At 25.4% G+C, this 22,036-nt stretch overlaps 1 protein-coding gene across 2 annotated transcripts; it reads left to right on the top strand.

Moving 5' to 3' along the window:
• Window positions 1-182: 182 nt before the first annotated feature.
• LOC132920492 (O-acyltransferase like protein-like) lies at window positions 183-15,167 on the top strand. Of its 2 annotated transcripts, none has more exons than XM_060982922.1 (13): window positions 183-857; window positions 7,393-7,616; window positions 7,904-8,121; window positions 9,606-9,697; window positions 10,134-10,318; window positions 11,370-11,533; window positions 11,662-11,830; window positions 12,003-12,196; window positions 12,370-12,511; window positions 12,581-12,770; window positions 13,162-13,304; window positions 13,393-13,502; window positions 14,796-15,167. In XM_060982922.1, the coding sequence occupies exons 1-13, from the start codon at window positions 512-514 to the stop codon at window positions 14,884-14,886; spliced, it is 2,268 nt and encodes a 755-aa protein (XP_060838905.1). In that variant the 5' UTR covers window positions 183-511; the 3' UTR covers window positions 14,887-15,167. The 2 variants fall into 2 exon arrangements, with proteins under 2 accessions (XP_060838905.1, XP_060838906.1); XM_060982923.1 differs by lacking the exon at window positions 183-857 and adding an exon at window positions 4,819-4,858.
• Window positions 15,168-22,036: the final 6,869 nt, after the last annotated feature.

Below are 22,036 nucleotides of genomic sequence, written 5' to 3' on the forward strand. Positions count from 1 at the left end.
TACTGCATGATAATACCAATTACTATAGCATACTATTATTATTATTATTATACGATAACATTTAATTGTACATGCTATACAGACATATAGTATATATAGTTGGTCGAGTACGTATAGATAAGTAACTACGTCATCAGGCAGAATATATTACAGCAATATATTATATCATATATAACATAAACGTATCCTACTGCGACTCCCAGTCTCCTGCCATTCGTCGACGGTCGTTCAAGTCCACTAGGGCGGATGACGATTACGATATTTTTATGCGTGAAGGATTAGATGACCGTAAGAAATAAATAATATTTTCGTCATCACATTAAGATATTATTAAAAATTTTACAATAGTGCGAGATACAAAACAATTATATTATTTACGCGTTCTACGCATATGGTTGGCGTATGTTTTTAATTTTTTTTTCATTGCACGTAGTATAGTTTTATACATAGTATATATGATATTTCTTTAAGCAATTTTACGTAAAAAACACGGGATAAAAAAAAAATCAGGATGTTTATGCAATCGCTGTTGCGATGGCCGATATCTATAGCCATGTTATTGGCAATAGTATTGGCTGAGTCCAATAGTCAAATTCGTCAGGACAACGATAGTCTTTCACTACTACCAAAGTCGACACAATCTTTTGCCCACAACGGTTCCAGCTTGGTGTTTGTTGGTGACAAAAATGATTCATCGCTGCAGGACAAAGACAGTATCCCCGATTCGTGGATCTCCGATTTGTTTTATCGTGGATTAGCCAATTTTACAATGCGGCGAGTGGGCAGCACTGCTTGCCAGCAACAAGTGGACATGTACGTTAAACACTTACAGAATTACTCAGATTGGGCAGTTAGAAGTGAGTTAATAAACCTTAATAATTATAGTATTATTAAATGACAGTAAAATATAAACCTCAGACACTCCTAAAAAAATATTTGTGAATTTGCCCTCAATTTTTTATATTTTAGAAATAACAACTATAAGGCGCCTTGTAGTATTAAATTTTCAAATCTTAGGTCACTATGAATATTAAAAAAAATTAAATTCTTAACCACTAAATAATTGAAAATTTTCGTAATGTTGATGAATTTTATCAAAGTTCTAACTTTATCTATTCATAGAAAAAGTATAGTAAAAATGTATGTTCAATATTTTTTAATTGATATACGAACAGTACACAACCTTGAATATTAAATTTTCAAGGTTTTTGTAATTCAAAAACAAAAAAATTGTTTTTGCCAAAAACTTGTTTTCCGTGAATATTTCCATTTTTTTTTCATTTTTTTCCGGTATTTTTTAAAAGTAGGTATCAGGATTTTGTTGAACCCAGTAGTCGGCAACCGGCGACCAACACCACTATTGTAAATGGCCCGCTTTAAATTTTAGAAGGACGGAATATTTTTTTATATATTTTATTATTTTAAAGTGTATTTTTTTTTCATACTAAATAATTTAAGAATACAAAATTATTATTTTTGTCCTGCTCGAGAACTATTTTTAATTCATGAATGTAGCCCAAAAGTCCAAAAAAATTACCAACTACTACCCTAGAGTATTATCTATATTTAATTACTTATTTAAACTACCCTTAATGTTTAAAATCAAATATTGTTTTTGCCTTAAAGCTAATAACAAACAAAAATACACATCATTGTAAAATTGAAACATTCAACCCTTCACTCAGAATCTTGAACAAAAATCACATCATAGCTTATTAATTTAAGTGTAAAAATGTATTATTTTTGAATGTAGGAAAGATGTTCTGTTCACAATTAAAATTTGATTTCTACTGAAGGTTCTAATGTATATATATATATATTAAAGTTTATTGTAAATTAATTAAAATATTTTTTACCACATTAAATAAAACTTAATACTTGAAACCTTTGTTGTGGAATTTAATGATGCATGAATATTCAATTTTGGAGGGAGGTAAGAATTAAAAAAATTATTCTAACCTGAATTTCTACACAAATTAAGCAATTACATATATATCATAAAAATGTAGAATTTGTAGAAAAAAAATCTCACGTTTCTGGAGTGGGGTTAAACTCCTACCACTGGATGCGCCACCGATATAGGTATCCAATATTTTAAACTAATCAATGCAATTTTAAATTATTTAATTTTTAATAGTTTGTTCATAAAACTACGTGAGTGTCTAAAAAATAAAAATAAATTGTTTAATGTACTATTTTTTTAGCTTTTGCGAGCTATCCAGGCTCATAAATATAAATAAATAAAAATATTTAATATGTATATTCATTAATATACTTTAACATAGAAAAATTCTTATAACCCAGAAAAATTCCAGATCTCAAAAATAACTTTTTTATTTAAATTATCTGTATTTTTATATCATACATTATACTGCTATGTATAATGTACCTATATATGGTGTTTCTATATCTCAAAAGTCTAGAATTTTATAACATAACAGTTTATTTCGTTTAAAAAGAAAATTGAAACGATGGGTAATAAATAATAATTATAGTTTTAGTTATTTCTATAATATATTCACTACGATTAGACTGTGATGTACGAAACTATACTGTAATTATATTACATTTGTGATTTACATTAATCATTATGCATAGGGGCATAGAAAAGATTATATTAAGATAATGATATATTATTATAGTTATTACTTATTAGTTATTATATTTATGTTCTTAAGTACGATATTACATAATATGTATATTATATACCCATGTTGATTTTATGTATTAAATTCATGTATGTACTTTGTACACAAATCGTCGATATCGTAGTATATTACGTTAGAGTTTCCAACAATAAATTTCTTAGTTTTTTCTAACTTCTTCACTGGGAAGTGGGGTGACAAACTTAGCTCATTTAAAATAATTTTTAAATATAAGTTTTAAATTTTATTAAAATTTATTTAACACAGGTACAGTTATACAAACAACGATGAAAATACATAAATAAAATTAAAAAAATACAGTTGATCCAGAATTTATTGAAATTTATAATTGACTATTTTCCAGTTTTTTCATTCTTCAATGTTTTGATTAATTTTGATGCATCATAATTTTATTACAGAAACAAAAATCGTAAGAAACTATTATTTCGTATTGAAATTTCGGTCCAGTTTTAGAATTGCAGGGATAGTGTATAAATCGTGTTTAGGTGTTGAGGTTTTTACCACCACCAGATAATAAAGTGCAAAAAAAAAGATGTGTATAAAAAGGCATAAAAACATACCATATCCAGAATTAATTGTTTTGTTTGGAATTCAAAACCAAGAAAAATGTTCTATACATGTTGTATGAGTAATACTTATGAAAAGCTACTTTTTTGTGCAGGAAATTCCGATAATTCTACTACTTAACCACGAGTACATTATTATACCGGTTGGCGGTTAATCAATTCAGATTCAAACCGGTCCATAAAGTGGGCATGGCAAATGTACACAACGCAAAAATCGATGCACAATAATATCTACTACGTACAATACTGCATTTGTAAACAATGGTCAGACTAACATTAGGTGTTCTTTTTTTAAATTTGAATTATCTTTAAGCAGTAAAATTATTTTTATAAGTGTACTTGATTGACCAGCCATATCGTCGTAAACTAGCCTTGTTCTCTTATACTGGTAGTTAATTTTAATTTAAACGCATTAAAATAAATTAAAAGTCAAGACTTTTGAAATTTTATAAAACATAATAGTTTATAAAAATAGAATACTAATCTTGTTATAATAAACATTTATACTAAACAAATAAATTATTATTACCTACATTTAAAAAATATTATTGTATCACGAAAATTATACGGAAACTTTTACACAACATCTGTTAATATATAATATTGTTAAAAACGTAATAGTTTATATTAGGTTATACTCGTATCAGATATTATGATCACGGCCCGATAACGTATATAGTCTTTCCACCTTAATAATATGATCCAGATAAAGAAAAATAATGATTTCAAAACGCTTTGGCTTGAACTCTGTAGTAATAATTCTTATGTTTCATAATTAGTAATATTCTCACTATTATTATGATTTGAATAACATGCTACCTATAGAAATTAACTAGGTAATAATAAGTTCCTATGTCGTATCTATTATGTGTTGAATAATCTGGAAATATTCTAAAAACCGTGTAGGCACATAATTAAACTTAATATGTTTTTTTTTCATGCACGCCACATGAAGGTATAATATGTTAAAAACATAATTTAATAAAAAAAAAACCTTACACAATTTGCGGAAAAACAAATATAAATAAGATGTTAAGTAAGTTGTATTGAATTTATATGAGTGCAAAATGTTATAAATTTTAAAATATTTATAACTCGGTATAATTAAATAAAATGTTTATGGTTGTGAAATTAAACAAAGATGAATTATTTATTTTTGTCTTGAATATGAAATATTATAATATTATAATATATTTTGTTTACCTATTTAGCTTCCGCCGATGGTGGATGAATTATAAAAACAAAAGCAGTACCTATAATGTGTGAATAACTATCGTGACTCATTATTCAAATAGTATGTACATGGTACCTATCTTAAAATGAAAACAATAATTGCGCAAATTATAATTAAGCTTATTATTCCATGGACATCATTTGGAAGATAATATAAATATAATAATATTATGTATTAAATATGGTTCGAAAAATAAGTACTTTTCAAGGTGTTTTTAATTGTTTCTGTGTTCTTTCATAAAAATTCACACTAACTAATGCAATATTGGAGTGCATATAAAAATATAGATATTTTCCGATTGTAGGTAAGACTTTAGCCATGATTTTAAATTGAGAAGGGCGACAACATTTTTCTTCGACCAGAAATCATGAAAATATGCTACAAGTTTCTTCGTAAGTTGTTACCTAAGTATTATACCTGTAATATAAATTTCAGATTATTGAATATACATTTTCACATTTTAAAACTTCTTATAAATTTATAAGTTAGGACCGATTTTTTCAAATAAAATTGTTTTCTACCAACCTATGCAATAACCAGATATGTTAAATGAATATACCTAATGAAAAACAAATAATTAAGTGTATTGATGTTAGTGATATATATGCGCCATAAGTCCATAACGTAATATCTTCGGACATACTTTGTACATTTGTATACGTACATTAGTTTTTTTTTTCCTGGTGCAAGAACCAGTTAAGTCCGTCTGCAACATGGTTGTTACTCCTAACGTTTCTACTTGAGAATTGGCATTCTAACCGGTGCAATATCAGATAAAAGAATATGGATTTTTTATTTAAATGTATAAAATAACTTAACAGTATTAAAGTAAATTCATAAAAATATAAAATGTACTGTTGTTATTTAACATACATATTTAAAGTTGCGTTGACAATGAATACATATTATTTAATGAATTAATAGTGAGCTAATGGTTCTTTTAATATAATTTAGTGGCTCATGATTGGTTCATTCATAAGTTTATTGTACCATTAAAGTAATCAATTGTTCACGCAACCTTGCAATACAGTATTATAGATATAATTGCATAACAGTTATCCATAAACATCGCGATATTTTTGGTATATTGGTAAATACAATTCCTGCATCAAATATTTTTAGTATTTAAGAATACCAGTAGCCGGTAGGTATACCGTACTTAAGTAATTTATTATTAGGGATACGATTATATTGAATTAAAAAACCTAAAAAAAATTACTTTAAAATAATACAATAAATTATTACCATATAGTTACTGAAAATACCGTATTATCGTTGATACCGTTGAAACCGTAAAAATATTTGAAATACCATCAATTACGAGTACGATACTATTTATTTAATGATGGTTGTAATAACTAGTTATTTTCAAACATAACTATTTTTAAACAGTTTCTTATGTTTCGTGAAAAAATTGCACATAACCGGTACTTTTTTAGCTATGTGACATTTATTTAATGATAATACTAACAGAAAAAAAATTACTGAAGTATTAAATATATACAAGGGTGTTCCCATAGGGTATACTACATATACGCCGTATACTCTCAAGATTTTTTTTCAATATTATGGGTAACTGCGTAACTGCGTATACTCATAACACATGCGTATTTGATGATAAAGTATACTCTCAAAAAATTCATGGGAACACCACTAATTACATATATAAAAAAAATATTTAAATATTTAAAATATCAAGAAATAGATATTAATACACGACTTCTTCTCAGAATCGTTTTTTGTATACAAAATAATTTATTGATTTATTATATTGATTAATGAATTCAAATTTAATACATTCGATGTAAATTCGAACCTTATACAGCTTTTAAGTTTTTAATACCTATTTTTTTTGGCTATTATTAAAAGAATTTTTTGGTAATGAGATTTTTTCAGATTTATTTGCATATTAAGGTGATACTATTGAGCTTTTTCTCAGTTTTTGTTATAATTAAGAATTAGAATTGTAGGAATTTTCTTTTGGACTTATACATTTTAATATAATATAATATAATATAGATTACTACGCTACAGTTTCCCAAAACGTAAATGTAATAAACTTAAGTTCCCATCGGCTATTTTAATTTGTAACAGCACACTCAGTACAGGTAGGTCATTTGCAGTTTTAAATTTATATTAATAATACAATATATACTTAATAATTAATACAATATAATACAGAAGTCACCACTTATTGGCCTCGTGGACCGTGGTTAATGTAATCATATGCGTGATGTATTAAAATAGGCTAGTTTCAATTTACACTATTAATATACATACAATATTTACATATTTACATAATTTTTTTAGTATTTAGCAAGCTTCATAATTTCATAAAATTTAGTATAGAATATTGAATAAATATATAGATTAATCAAGTTGTTTTATTCGTACACTGCCCGCTATATAGTCAACCATGTATTTAGAACCAACCCCTAAAAAATATTTAGATATTTTTAAAGATTGTTTTGACCTATGATTAACATGTAATAAACATAATTAGCTATTTGCAAGCTAGCTTTTTAATTTGCCTACTTTTAGTTAAAGCATGAAATCAAAAATTGAGGGGTGATATTTGTCGACATAATATGTTAAATATTTTCCAATTTTTTTTTTTTAATTTCAATGAATATGTTTGGTGCGGGCGAGGACACGTATATGAATTAATACAGTCATGTGAAATATTTTTAGTCACATTATGTATTAAAGCATTTATTGTAACCATCTTGATCACAATTATTCGAATCTAGTATAATCACAAATCAGTAATCATTACTCAATGTTTTTATGTAATTCACAAATATAAATTTAAGACAATTTACTTATAATAGCATGGTATAATTTGAGAATAGTGTTTATAATATAGATGTATTATAATTTATAAATGTACGAACTACTAAATGAATTAAAATATATTACTTTTCAGTGGGAGAGTCTTGGAGTAGGTATCCAGTTGGTGTACTATCTGGCAACAAATATCATTTTGGAATCTATGACGAATGCGTCAACGTGCATTATCCAGTTAGAGGACAGTATTGTTTGACTGAAATACATTTAATTCCAGCAAAGGGGAAAAATTACAGTTTCGACAGCGGAACAGAAAACATTAATAATAGGTTTAACAATCACGCATGGAAAACAATACTTGGGGTACGTTTTATGCTTGATTGCAATTTTAGAAGTACATATTATATGATAAGTATATCTAAAGATAAATATTACGAACAATTATGATAGTTTATTGTTTATATACTGTGGGAATATTTAATATAATGTTGTTTCATATAAAATGTTGATTGGTATTCATCATATTAAATCGTTGTTTGATCTAAAATCAAAATTAAAAAAAAAAAACTTGAACACGAGGGCGAACAATTGGGGACATTATATTATTTTGATGAAGAAACGTTTAGACAGGACTTGGTAATTTTTTTCAGTGGGTCGATACTCCAGATCAAATCAAACGAAACAGTTTGAATTTAGGGATATGCATACCGGATTCTTGTTCGGCGTCTGATCTACAGACGTCATTACAAACTGAATTGGACAAAGTGTTTTTACCAGAGAAGTTCAAAGCTATCGTTCAAGTGGACCCAATAATGTGTACTGTCAGTGGAGACATGTATCCTCACAGCACGGCGTATTATGTAACAAGGTAATTCAGATTAAAAATTCTACAAAAGCAATGTTTTCGTTACAACAATAGAAATACCAATGTCCAATACGGAACATTTCGATTTCCGTATAATAGATAAATGTTAAGTATAAAATAAATATATAATTTAAGCCTCCCCTGTGAATTATAATAACAAATAAATAATTATTTCTTCAGAATAATACAAAGAACACAATTAATCTGGATAAGGATAGCCCACGTTAACTTTAAAGAAACATAATTTTCAATACAACTACATCATAATATATTAAAATAGATAATATTGTCATGTGATGACGTTCTGTGAAAAATAAATATTTACTCAATCGTATCCGGTAAGCATATATTTGACCATCGTCCATCGGAATTAATAAATAATACATTTTAGTACCGTTTTGCGATAACTGATAAAACTATTTAATGAAAATATTAGACATTAGTTGTTTCAAAACTAAGTCAACGATAGTTAACAAAGAGTAAACAAGCTAATAAATAAAAATTTGTAACTGCAAATGGTGACCATGACATTCATAACAAAAACATTGACAATGATACTATATAATAATATTATTACCCGCATTACAACCGGTTTAGTATATTGAAATTTTATCCTTTAGAATGTATGATAAGATTTCTTTAAAACCCGTATTTATGGTTTATATTTGTTTATAATCAAAAATAAAAATGTATTAGATTCTAAGCGGAGTGATGAATGTATTTTTCTGTTTTTGTTGTAAATCAAAAAAATGCTAAATTTTTTAAATTCTAAATTCTACTAAATATTTATATAAAAATTTTCTAGCCATTATAAAATTAAAAAAATATTTTGGCTCTTTTTGAGTTATTTAATTTATTTATATAGTTATTTATTTTTTCAACATTTACTTGACTTTTTAGTTTTTATTTAACTTATGACACTTATTTATAATACAATTTTTTTTTGTGAGATAAAGGTTAAATTATAATACTATATTTATCATAAGTTTGGCTTATAAGAATTTCAAAAAAAAAGTTTAATGTAATCTTACATCACTATTTTAAGGGTATTAAACTAGTCAAAATGTTCAATCATTTTTTAGACATATAACTTGACAGACCATCTGAGTATATGGCTCTGTTTACTCAGAATCGTTTTTATGGTATAAAATTAATTATTATTAAATTTAAATATACATTTATTACAGCAGTAACTTATTCAATGACGAGGCACACTCGACAACTACTATACGAGAGTAGAGTAACTCCCTAGTTTAAATGATATTAATTTTGTTGTCTGCCAATCTGGGAATCAAATATTATAATAATATAATTATTAATAAATAATTTGATAAGGTTTGAACGTCTGAAGGTTTCATAATTGTATTGCGTTTTAACGAAAATATTGTGATTAAATTCGGTATAATAATATACGTATCAAAAAAAATGTGTACTATCACAATTCACAATGATTTAAAAATAATGTTGTTGTTTATTTTTTGTTTTAGCACATTTTTTGTAGTACTAGGTTTGATCTGCTGTAGTGCGACCGTATTTCATTTCATACAACTATCGCGAAAACAAAAAAAACCATTACCCGGTGAGTAACATTAACAATTGTTATTATATCAAATGTTTGAATACTTACACGTGTGTTATATTATTAGTTATGCAGAATATCCATAGTAATTATAGTTATTTTATAGGTATTACAATGATTTAGTATTTTATTAGTTGTTAATAGATACTTCATTTCTTTACAAAAAACTGAGTTTAATAATTGTTTAATTCTAAATTACTGAAAAAATTTATGTATAAGGTTATTCACGTATATATTCAATGCATTTTAAATTCATTATTACGATATTTCTACGAAATAAATATCTGAAATAACTAAAATATAAGTTAAGAGCGTTTTAATATAAAAGATCGAAATTACGATAGTGATCAAATTGATAATCGATAATTTTTTTAAATTGTGTAAAATATTATCACATTCTTTAATATTATGTATAATATATGTTCTTGTTTTACAGATGACACATTCTACATTACATTTTCATTTATCAAGTCTGGCAAAGAATTGTTAAAATATGATAAAACCAACGAATTAAATATACTAAATGGTTTAAAAGTGTTAACCATGATATTCATTTTATTCGGTCACAGGTTTATGTATTTAGCAGGAAATCCAATAAATAATTCTAAATTTCTCGAAAATGTGAGTTAAGAAAATATTTTTCAAAAATTATATGAATTGTGTAATCTTTACTTGTATAGTTGTTTAGTTATAAAATGTATTTCACTTTTTCTTCATTCCGCAATATGCTTTTCATATCATGCATTACAAATCTTCGGTCGATTTCTTCTATCGATAAAGTATCGAGTATGAGTCTTATCTATATTAATTAACTATAAATATTCCAATGACACCTTTTAGAATCAATAAATTACTACTTTGTCGAATATTTTTCGATAAACAATAATAAATAAGCCACATTGGGTTTATAGGAAACGTAAATGTGTATACTCATCTACATTCTACATAGTGCATATTTTCTTAAACGTATAATAATTTCATTAAATATTTCTTACGTATTCATTATTTTAAATGACCGCTGTTCATCTTCTAGCACTCTCTATAGTTATTATAATATATGTTCCTTTCCTATACGTATTTAACGCATATATGTTATTTAAAAGATTTACATTTTTAAATTAAATTGTCTTATTCTTTTTCAAATAATTTTTTTTAATCATATGCCTCAATAATTATTATTTTTTTTTTTTGAAAGAAAACTGTAATGTACCTATGTAATATTATTGAGGACAAAAAAAGATGCCTATATTATAATAAAATATTAAGGTATATTTATATTGTACTCTATAGATGAATTTATTTTAGCTTTCTAGAAAATATATATTCATGGATACGTGTTGCTTAAAAATATAGACTAGTATTTTTTAGACCAATAAATTTTTTTAATAATATCTTTTACATTTTCAAATAAAAATTATAAATATATTACAATAGATTATAAAAATATTATAAAGTTAGTATTTTAATTATAATTACGAAAATGTAAAGCAATTTTTTTAAACAGATTCCCGTTATTTCTATTATATTGAGTTAATTTTACTAGCTAGAGTAATTATTTTATTTGCTTATTTTTTTAGCTATATATTATATATTACTATTTCTTAAACTCTGTACAAATAAATATTAGAACAATTTTATACCGTAAATTAAATTTTTCTTATTATAATCATAGATATATCAATATGGACCGGATATTTTATTGACTAGTATGAATCTAGTAGATCCATTTTTCTTCATTACTGGTTTTATCATGTACTTGACAGTCTCTCCGATATTCCAAAAATCTGGATCAGTATGGATAAAGCTCGTGTCACCGGTAGTCTACCGAATATTAAGGTAAAATAGTTTTGTCATATACTTTTAAATCAAATATAATTTAATGTGAAAATACTCAATCATTAATTAATAGCATAAAGAAAAGATCTGTTATTAATGATAAACACTATTTTAATTAATAATTTTAGAATGTTACCGGCTTATTGTGCGACGATGGCGATCACAGCTAATATTTTACCTCATCTAGGTGATGGTCCATTGTGGCCTAATAAAACATGGAACGAGGCTGAGATTTGTAAAAAATATTGGTGGACTAATTTGCTTTTTATCAGTAATTTTATAGATGCAAAATACGGAGTAAGATTTATTAATTAAAATGATATATATATAATATATATAGACATATTTATAGAAAATATTATATTTGGTTTAGTTAAAAAAAAAAATGATTGTATTTAAGTTATATTATATCAAAATATCAAGTATTTAAATGTATCTAATAACTAATACTATGATTAATATTAAACAGTGCCTTATAGTGAGTTGGTACATATCGTGTGACGTTCAGTTTTTCATAATTGGAGTTATTATAGTTTATATTTACACAAAGAACAATAAATACGGAATTGGATTCCTTACTATTCTTCTTATTGTTTCAATATGTGTGCCATTTATAGTCACGATTTTGACGAAAAGTGAAGGAATACTTAAAGTCCATATTCCGTAAGTAAAAGTCACTGATGATAATAACTATCTATAAAAAATCGGAACAATTCTTAAGTTATTTTATAAGTAGAACCTATGTGTTAGGTATAATACATTATGTATAATATAAGACCAGTTAGTTTTAATACTCAAAAACCGTTTCAATTTAAAAAATACATAACTGATTTCAGGTTTTTAGAAAATCCTAGACAGTCTATAATGTTTAATGGACCTTATAGAGCAAGTTACATGCGATCGACGCCATACATTACCGGGATGGCAATGAGTTTTATTATCAGTAAATTGAAAGAGAAAAAAATAAAACCTTCTCTGGTAAAGATCTACTAACACATTATTCATTTATGAATTTAAATTAAATGGATAAGAATATTTTTTTTTTAGATTACTGTTTACATTGGTACGGTCATCGTAACCGTAGCCTGTTTGTGGGTTCAGTTTTACGGGGCTATATTTTATAAGAGCCAAAGACCTTATTATCCATTAGAACAAGCCTTATATGCTACTTTCAGTCATTGTACATGGACGGTATTATGTATGTGGATCGCTGGTTGCTATTACACAAGCGGATACGGTAATATTAATTTTAGTCACATGGAATATTGTTGATTAATGTATTTATCATTATAGACCCATTAAAATACTATATATTATTATGATAAAAAAAATTAAATGTAATCGCAAAGTTTTCGGTGTTTTGATTGAATATTTAATGAAACCAAATTGTTTAAAGATAATAGGCGATGATAAAGAATTAAAGACAAATTTATACGCCCGAATCAAATTTCGTATCCACGTTTCGACAATAATAGTATTAACGATTTGTGATTTTAGGGTATTAATCATTACATTATTGTAGCAATACTGTGGAATTATTTAGAAATCAGATTTTAATATTATAAGTTACCACAAACGTAGAATATTTAAATTTCATAACATGAACTTATTTTTTTTACTATTTACAGGTCTTATATCAAAAATATTTGATAACAGATTTATGGCACCTTTGGGAAGGCTCTCATACTGCGTTTTCTTAGTGAACCTAATCGTTATGTTGATGTCTCAGAGTTCACAAAGATTACCTACTGTTCTATCAATAAAATCATTGGTAAGATAGAAGATATGTTGGAATACAAAAAAAAAATACATATAAAATAAGAAGCGAAATTTTCAATTTTTCATTCGTCTGTTTTCAGTTGGATGCTTGGATATACGATACATTTAAAACATATTTGATGGGCCTAGCATTATATTTGTTCGTCGAAGCACCATTTGGAAATTTGATTAAAAGAATATTTTGGGGAAAGTAAGTTATTATTTATTGTTTTCATGTGTGTACAATTACTATTTAGGTTTGATAAAAATAAAACATTTATCCTTTAAGTTGGGCAACTGATGTTATTTTTCAAGTAACTCCCTTGGTAATATACAGAATAATTCTTTTATCAAACAACACTCATTATTTCAAAAAGTATTAATGTTTTTGAAAATATTTTTTGTACATAGTTTCAAATTGTTAAAAAAACTACGTTTTTATTAAAAATTATATTTTTAAATATTTTTTATTCTTATAATTTTTTAATTTTTTTACTTTTTTGAATGACAACATAGATTTTTAATTTCATATTCCAAAGCAGAATAATTTTTTGAGTATTTTGATACATAAAAATCGAATTTAGGGCGAGTAGTTTATGAGTTATACTTATTTAAAGTTTGACAAGCGGAGTAGTGGACAAACATTTTGCGGGGTAACCCCGTACCACTCCACTCCGCGCAACTACACTTTAAATACGTATAACTCATAAACTACTCGCCCTAAATTCGATTTTTATGTATCAAAATACTCAAAAAATTATTCTGCTTTGGAATATGAAATTAAAAATCTATGTTGTCATTCAAAAAGTAAAAAACTTAAAAAATTATAAGGATAAAAAATATTTAAAAATATAATTTTTTAATAAAACCGTTGTTTTTTTTAACAATTTGAAACTATGTACAAAAAATATTTTCAAAAACATTAATACTTTTTGAAATAATGAGTGTTGTTTGATAAAAGAATCACCCTATATATTTCATTAGATGTACCGAACAATGTGAAATGTTCTTCATAGTTGTGTTATAGTTATAATGCGAGCTATCACAACATAATTATTAGTTGTTATAACATTATAATATCTATTTAGTTAATAGATTAAATATCTACTTATTTACGTCAGATAATTCTGTTTATGAAATTTATTTTATTTTATTTTATTTATTTTATTATGGATTTTATTTTTGACGTGCTAGGAAATTTTATTGCAATTATTTAAAGTACATTAGTATTATATATTTATAAATTATTATATTGTTGAACAATAGTACCAAAAGAAAAACTTAATCCACCTTCATGAAACCGGGTTTTTTATTACTTATCCATATACTTTTATTACATTTAAATTAAATTATAATTGATTGACTTTGTATGGTCAATAGTAAAACTTTTTATTTTATTTCATTTTTGTTATTTAATTTATAAAATTATCACTCAATTTATATGTATGATAATCTTGAATTTAATAACTTAACGTTCTAACAAACCTTATTTAATTGTTTTTAGTAAAAAGAAAAATTCGTCTACAAGAAAAGAAAAACCAATTGAAAAAACTACCACTGTAGAAAGTCCAAAAAAAGTTATAACTCATTTATAATAAGTAATAACTGACTAAGTCTTACAAAAAAATAAGCTTAATATATACTATATAGTTAAATGTTCGTTAGATTTTATTACAATAAGAGAATTATATTAGATATATATTTTTTTTTCTTGTAAAAATTAGTTTAGTTCTTTAAACGTGTATAATACATTTTTTTTAAGACTTATTCTTACATCATATTATTTTATTCCTATGTATGATATTTAGAAATGTATTATTTACGTAGGTATATATTTGTTTTTTTGTTTTAAAATAAACGAATTATCTTAAAGTTATTGATGTTTTGACATTTTATAAATGATTATACTTGTTAGATATACATTTTAATATAAATAATATTATACATGAATTAATCAATTTTTTTCTCATTACCTCTTTTTATTATTATTTTATTTAAATCTTTGTACAGTATAATACAACTAGGTATATACATGTGAATAGGCACACATAGATACAAAGTTAAAGTCACTTATATACTCGCTAACGTTGGGAGTTAATTAAATAGTAAAGCAAAACAATCAAGTAATACTGCTAACTATATGTATATATATTATATACACATACATATCGTACCTATTGTAATTGCTCATAGCATGTTGCGTGCGCCGTGAGAGGATGGTCGTCATGCACGATATAGACGGTATAGTATGTTGATATGTCTGATACTCTGACGTGTCTGTTGCGTATTATATTGTGGCGTGTAGGTAACAACCAAAGCTGCTACACAGCTACGGTTAGCAAGGTCCACGCCCACGCGTTTAGTATTTTTACGTTTACTATAGACATTTCCGTTGTTGCCGCACAAAAAATATTAAATTTGTAAGGTTTTAATTGTTACCTAACCATTATAATGAATAGCGTACAATAGTCAGCAGTGTTGTAATAATAAGGTACTTTTAATAATTAGTACAGTGGTCGCCGCTTAATGTAAGGTACTTAATGTTTGGTATACGACAAAACTGATATAAACCAATTGATGACACTACTCGTAGATTTAAAAATTTAAGGCTATTTCTCCATATTCTTCTTCCTCCTCATATACACTTTCTGCAAAACTTCCACGTTTAAAGCAATTTATTATTGAGTCTGTCACTTGGTCCCAAGCCATTATTATAAGATATAATTCATTCAAGAGTTTGGGTTTTATTTGTTAATTCATTGACAGACAACGTTAATGTTTATCATTTGTATTTTTATTATTCTCTATTATTCGTGTTTACATTTCTTTACGATAATATGATTTTAAGGTTTTTATTATTCTTTAGTCACATGGTTATATTAACGATGTTGTATTTGTTGGTAAAAATACGATTTTAATGTGTTTTAAAGTTACATTAACCAGTAAACACGTGTGGTGGGTAGTTTTAAATACTTTAAACGATTTTATTATTTATACTACTTGATTAACAAATCATTAAAAATGATTGATATCATACAAGCATTTGTGTTGGCGTAATTATCAAATGGTAAACATTTTACAGATTCAAAACAACGGGGATTTTTATTACTTCTCCCAACAATCAATATTTTTTGTTTTTAACTGCCATACTTGCACACCATAAAGCATATATGCGTTCTTTTGATATTTTACAGCCTTTTGCGTTTTTGTACTTCCTTTATCAATTGTGTTGCGTTTTTAAAATATACTAAATACTTCATTCAAAAGTTGCTTATAAAATATAATAACTAGTAGGTATATGATATAAATGTAAATTACATAATTGATACCGAAAAAAGTATCAATATTATGTATATTAAACAAATCCAAAGGAATACCTACTCGTATAATGAATACTTTTACATATTAAAACTAATAATTGGGTTTAAAATTTTGAAAAAAAAATACAAAAACTGACAAAACTTATTGGTATTAGTCTAATAAAGTTTTAAAAACTGACTATTTAAGAAATTAACAAACAACTCTGCAGTTGTTTTAGTTAAATGACAATTTAACTACAATTATTAATTTTGTTATTTATACTGATGTTTTCGTTATGTTTGTTCATAAAATTCAAACTAACCTCAGATTGTGATGACACACTGTGAAAAAAAAAACGTAATACCAAAGAAAATAAATAATTATTAAACACAACTAATAATTTTAAATCATAAAAACTATAGATCAAGGTCTATTTTTTTTTTTTGAACAACAGCGCCGCAAACGTGTATCACATAATAACGAGTGTCTATAGGTACAGTCATATATTATAGATTTTATTATTGTGTGCCCTCGGGCGAAGCGCACAATAATCGGACCTGTATAGGCAGCTTTATGCTATACCACACTCTACATGACTAATGCTAAAACCGGCTGGCTGAAGTAGTCATGATGAGAGACGCCCCACGCCTATTTGGTTTTAATACTATTATAATGCTGTGTATAGATTCGTCACACATGAATTACCTGATAAGTGTTTCAATAATTGGTTAAGTAAACCGTGGTATCGAACCTTTTATTTACAACTTATTTTTGAAAATATAAATTGTTCGGGCCAATCAAAATTAACCAGATAAAAAACATATCCTATTGCCCTGTTGATTGAAAAACATTATTTTAAAAGTGTTAAATTATAAATGTTGGAAAATGAACACATTTTTAACTGATTTTATTTCAATATATATATGTTATATAAATATTGGAAGTATGGTAAATCATGATCCAGTCAGGTTGAAGTCATTAGCATTAATCACTGTTGTACGTTGATATAAGGTATAAGTAGAATTATTTTATATTCACATTATTTAGAATTTGCAATATAAAAATAACATTCAAGTAACAAATATATTATTAAAAATTGTGTATAAACATAGGAATAACACTATTAGATTAGATTTAATTGTAAAGCCTCTGAACTCACTTTTTAAAAAGATAAATAAAATTATTTCTTATAGTTAAACATTGTACTTCCACACCAAAAAATTGTAAATAAATTTCTGAAATGAATTGAATATTTTAATGGTTTTTTATAAAAATCAATGTAATTAGTTTAATTTATATCATATAAAAATATGAGTATACTTATCTATAATAAACAGAAACTTGTTCATAAAAGTAATTTTGTAATGTACAAAAACGAATTAACGAAATCGTTAAAGTTAAATTATTTATTGTCTTTTAAAATAAAAAAAATATGTAATAACTATAGCTAATAAAATTATATTATATTTGAGAATGATATAAGTAATATTATGATTTTTAATAATACTGCAGTAAAAACCAATATAATGATGTGTGACATTGAAATGTTTTTAATAATACAAAAAATAAAAATATCTATTTATTTTTTAATTTGGGTATATATAATAATATGTATTGTATTTTACCTTAAAAACAATAAAAAATTAATGTAGATAAAAATTATAAAATCGACAGAATAGCTATATCATATAAAACAGTGCAAAATTCATCTTGAGTGATTATCGTTTTAATTCATATGTATAATATATTATAAAAATGTTGTCCTGCAGATTTTGAACTTAGAATTATTTTATATACCTACCTAATTAATATTATTGCTGTTTAAAGAAATATGAGATTCAAAATAATTGGTAAAGTAAATAACCTAACAAAATAACTAAAATCATTATTTTTTGTTTAAATATAGGTACCCAATCCAAAACGCTCCGAGCTATAACTAAAGCACCTTTCTACGTGTCCAACCAGACCTTACATAACGATCTTGCCATCTCACCCGTCTGTGATGTAGTTAGAACTTTTTATAGACGATTTAACTTATCTGCTAAAAACCATGATAATCCCCTAATCAAAGGACTTGCATCGGCAAACATACCCGACAATCCTAGGAAAAGACTAAAAAGGCGGTGGTGTCGGGACCTATTAATTTAGTTAATTACCTAATCTTTATTTTTATTTATAACTTTATTGTTAACTTATAGAAATGTATATAAATAGCTGACAAAGTGTCTTCACTGGAAGGCTTCTTAAATCTGTCCTTTCCTCAAGCCACTTATTCAATTATCTATTTTACTTATTGTTCATTTTATGTAACAGATTGTAAATAAAAATGAAATAAATAAAAAAAAAAAAATATATAGGTATAATTTCATCAAAATTTAAACTTAAAATACCTAGCTACCTATACAACATTTTGTTTATATATAATATTATTATCTTAGATTTCTCTAAGAAAAGCTTAAAAATCGAATACGAGATTCCTTAATAATTTTTATTACTGAAATAAATTATAAAAAAAACCGAGCATAATTCTACAGTTATTTTTAAAGTACTTGAAGTTTCATTTTTAATAAAATTGGATATTCAAACGTAAAATAACAATAAAAAATAATATATATAAATATACGTTGTTTATTTCTGATACGATGAAACAGTAATGTATTAATATACCAAACGGCCAACAGGAGAATATAAGAAGATTCATATGTTAATAGTATTAGAAAAGACACTTAGTTTTACCGAGTAAAATTTAACGTATATTGAAATAAAATACTTAGGTATATTATTATTAATATAATATACTTTAATTTACCGAAAAAACCGGTAACAATACACGAAGTAAACGACGAAATGAGACTTCTTCGCACACTAATATACACTGATATGCAAAAGTTCAAAGGATTATTATTATAATATCATTATACACCATAGTACATAACAGTATAAAACATATGTATCAGAGTAATACACAAATACTACGCTTTAAGTACATAAAGTACAGAGAATATTATGTCTGATTGTTAAGAATAAACTATAAAATATTTGTTTAAGTTATGGTTATATACTGTTGAATAAATTAAAATCATATTTTTTATAATATTATAATACGATTTATTTATTCATCTTTGATATTTTACTCCAGTTTCTGCTTCACGTCAATAGTCTATCAGGTTATTAAACTAGCAGTCTGTGTACGATCCATGAAAAATTATGCTTGTGATCTACCGATTGTAATCTTACAAAAAAATCCATAATCACTGAATCTGAATTAATATTTTTCATTAATAATATTGCTGAAATCTAGTAGTATGTAAGTTATTTTTATAAAATATTAAAATATAATATTATGCAGTATTCTTACAAGTCTAAGAATTGCCTATACAAGGCGCCGTCAAGGGAATATGGATGTTTTGAATCATATATTATATTGCATATTGATATAATATAATAATATTATACACAGGTTTTTATAGATTGTGGACTATTACAATCAAATTAATGTCTTGATTTATGTTTGTTGACAGAGATAAAAATATAACTTTACCAGGTGGATATTTTAAAGTTAAACATTCATTTTTCGAACAATATTTGGAAATATTTTATTTATAGATAATTGGAAATAATAACAAAACAAAGATATTTTAAAACAACAAAAATTCTATGATTTTTAATTTTGGGATGATTTACGGTAAACAATCGTATCTAGTTGGTATTTTTGGGGCCGAGTCAAAAGTATAAAATAAACAAAGTTCTCTATAAGTTTCAACCTATACTTAATGTTCTAAGATTACTACAGTGCTGCAATAATTATTCAGTATCGACCACCAGTTAAAGCATTATCACTAAATTTACTAACATTTTATTAAAATATTAGTGTTGTTAGTTATTATATGATCAATAGCGTATGGTAAATGGTAATTAATAATTGGTGTAATGTGTATTGTTTTGTGTAACACATATGTACGTAAATTACATATATTAAGTTCTTGAATGATATAAAAATATATAATACATTTGGATATTACGCATATCGAAAGATATAGTTTGTATTTTTATAGCAAATCAAAATTGGTTCGATAAATTAATTAACAATTATAAAACTATACGATACTCAATAAAAATAAAAATACGAGTACATCATAATCCAAACAAAAAAACGCTTGCCAAGTCAGAGATCGGCATGTAAACTTTCTTGATTTTCAATTTTTAGAAATATATTTTTTTATGCAATATGTATGTATATTAATGTATTTTATTTTTATTTTCATTTAGTGAGATAGATCTCTGAAACCAGAGAGCAGATTTTGTTTTTTGGGGTGTTGTTAGATTCACATTGATTAGGAGAAGGACAGTGAAGATTTTCAGAACTTTATCTTTTATAGCTAATTCACTACAAAGCTTCAAAAAAAAAAAAATTAAAACACATTTTATTGAGCGTTTTTTTTAATGTTTTTCAGCTTTATCGCTTTGTAGTAAGTTAACGATTGAAGACAAAGTTATGAAAATTTTCACAACACTTCTCCTAGCCAATGTGAATCTAACAAGACCTAAAATAACAAAATCCGTTCTCCAGTTTCGGTAATCTACCACGCTAAATGAAAATCTAGCAAAAAATAACTATTTTTTTAACTGTGAAAAATTAAATAATTTTTTTTTAAATTTTTAATCTCACATTTTGTATCTACTTGATAATCCCTTTTTAATGAACTATCAACCAACTTTTTGGTTATAATAGTTTTAGAGAAAAGTTAAAAAAAAGACATTTTGGGACTGTTCACACCGCTTGGGTGTGATATCGGATTTCTCATTAATAATTTAATATTTTATGTTAAAGCTGGCTTAATTATCCACCTCATTACAACTAAGTTATATTTTAAATAATTTTCCTATTTAACAAAAATTCTTGAAGTTTTAAGTATTCAGACTTTTTTCATTTTAATTACTAAAGTCAAAAAAGTAAAAATATACTGTCTAATGTCTGTCTAACGATTCCCAATGAAATAATACTACAAGCATTATACTCGGTAAACATAACATTGGTTAGATTAATTACCAACCTATGAGCCGGAATAAATCAAGTAGAATTTGATAAAATTTTCAGATTTCGTAGAAAACATAATACTGTAATACTTTGAAAACTACCTATTTCCGTAGTAATCATTCATAAAAATACGAATTATCGAATATTTATGTCAGATGACCAATTAATATATTTTGTGTGTCATCAGTCTACCCATACTTCACGGTTAGGTTATACCTCCTCACGGTGCCTCTAAATGAATTCATCGAACAATACAATTAAATGATAAAAACAATTAATCGAATCAATCAAATAACTAATACACAAACAAGATATATATAAATAATGAAGTTACCGAAAAATAACATATCAGACAATTTAAATGATAATAACGACACAATTCCAATTTTCTAAATTTTCCAAACTTC

Source organism: Rhopalosiphum padi, chromosome 2, assembly GCF_020882245.1.
Source record: "Rhopalosiphum padi isolate XX-2018 chromosome 2, ASM2088224v1, whole genome shotgun sequence".
In the NCBI taxonomy this organism is placed as follows: Eukaryota; Metazoa; Arthropoda; class Insecta; order Hemiptera; family Aphididae; genus Rhopalosiphum; species Rhopalosiphum padi.

What these genes read in the sequence shown, in the direction of transcription:
- LOC132920492 (XM_060982922.1), top strand. Translation starts at nt 512, where the DNA reads ATGTTTATGCAATCGCTGTTGCGATGGCCGATATCTATAGCCATGTTA. An exon ending in CTCAGATTGGGCAGTTAGAA is followed by an intron (nt 858 to 7,392) that starts GTGAGTTAATAA and finishes ATTACTTTTCAG; the next exon opens with TGGGAGAGTCTTGGAGTAGG. An exon ending in CATGGAAAACAATACTTGGG is followed by an intron (nt 7,617 to 7,903) that starts GTACGTTTTATG and finishes AATTTTTTTCAG; the next exon opens with TGGGTCGATACTCCAGATCA.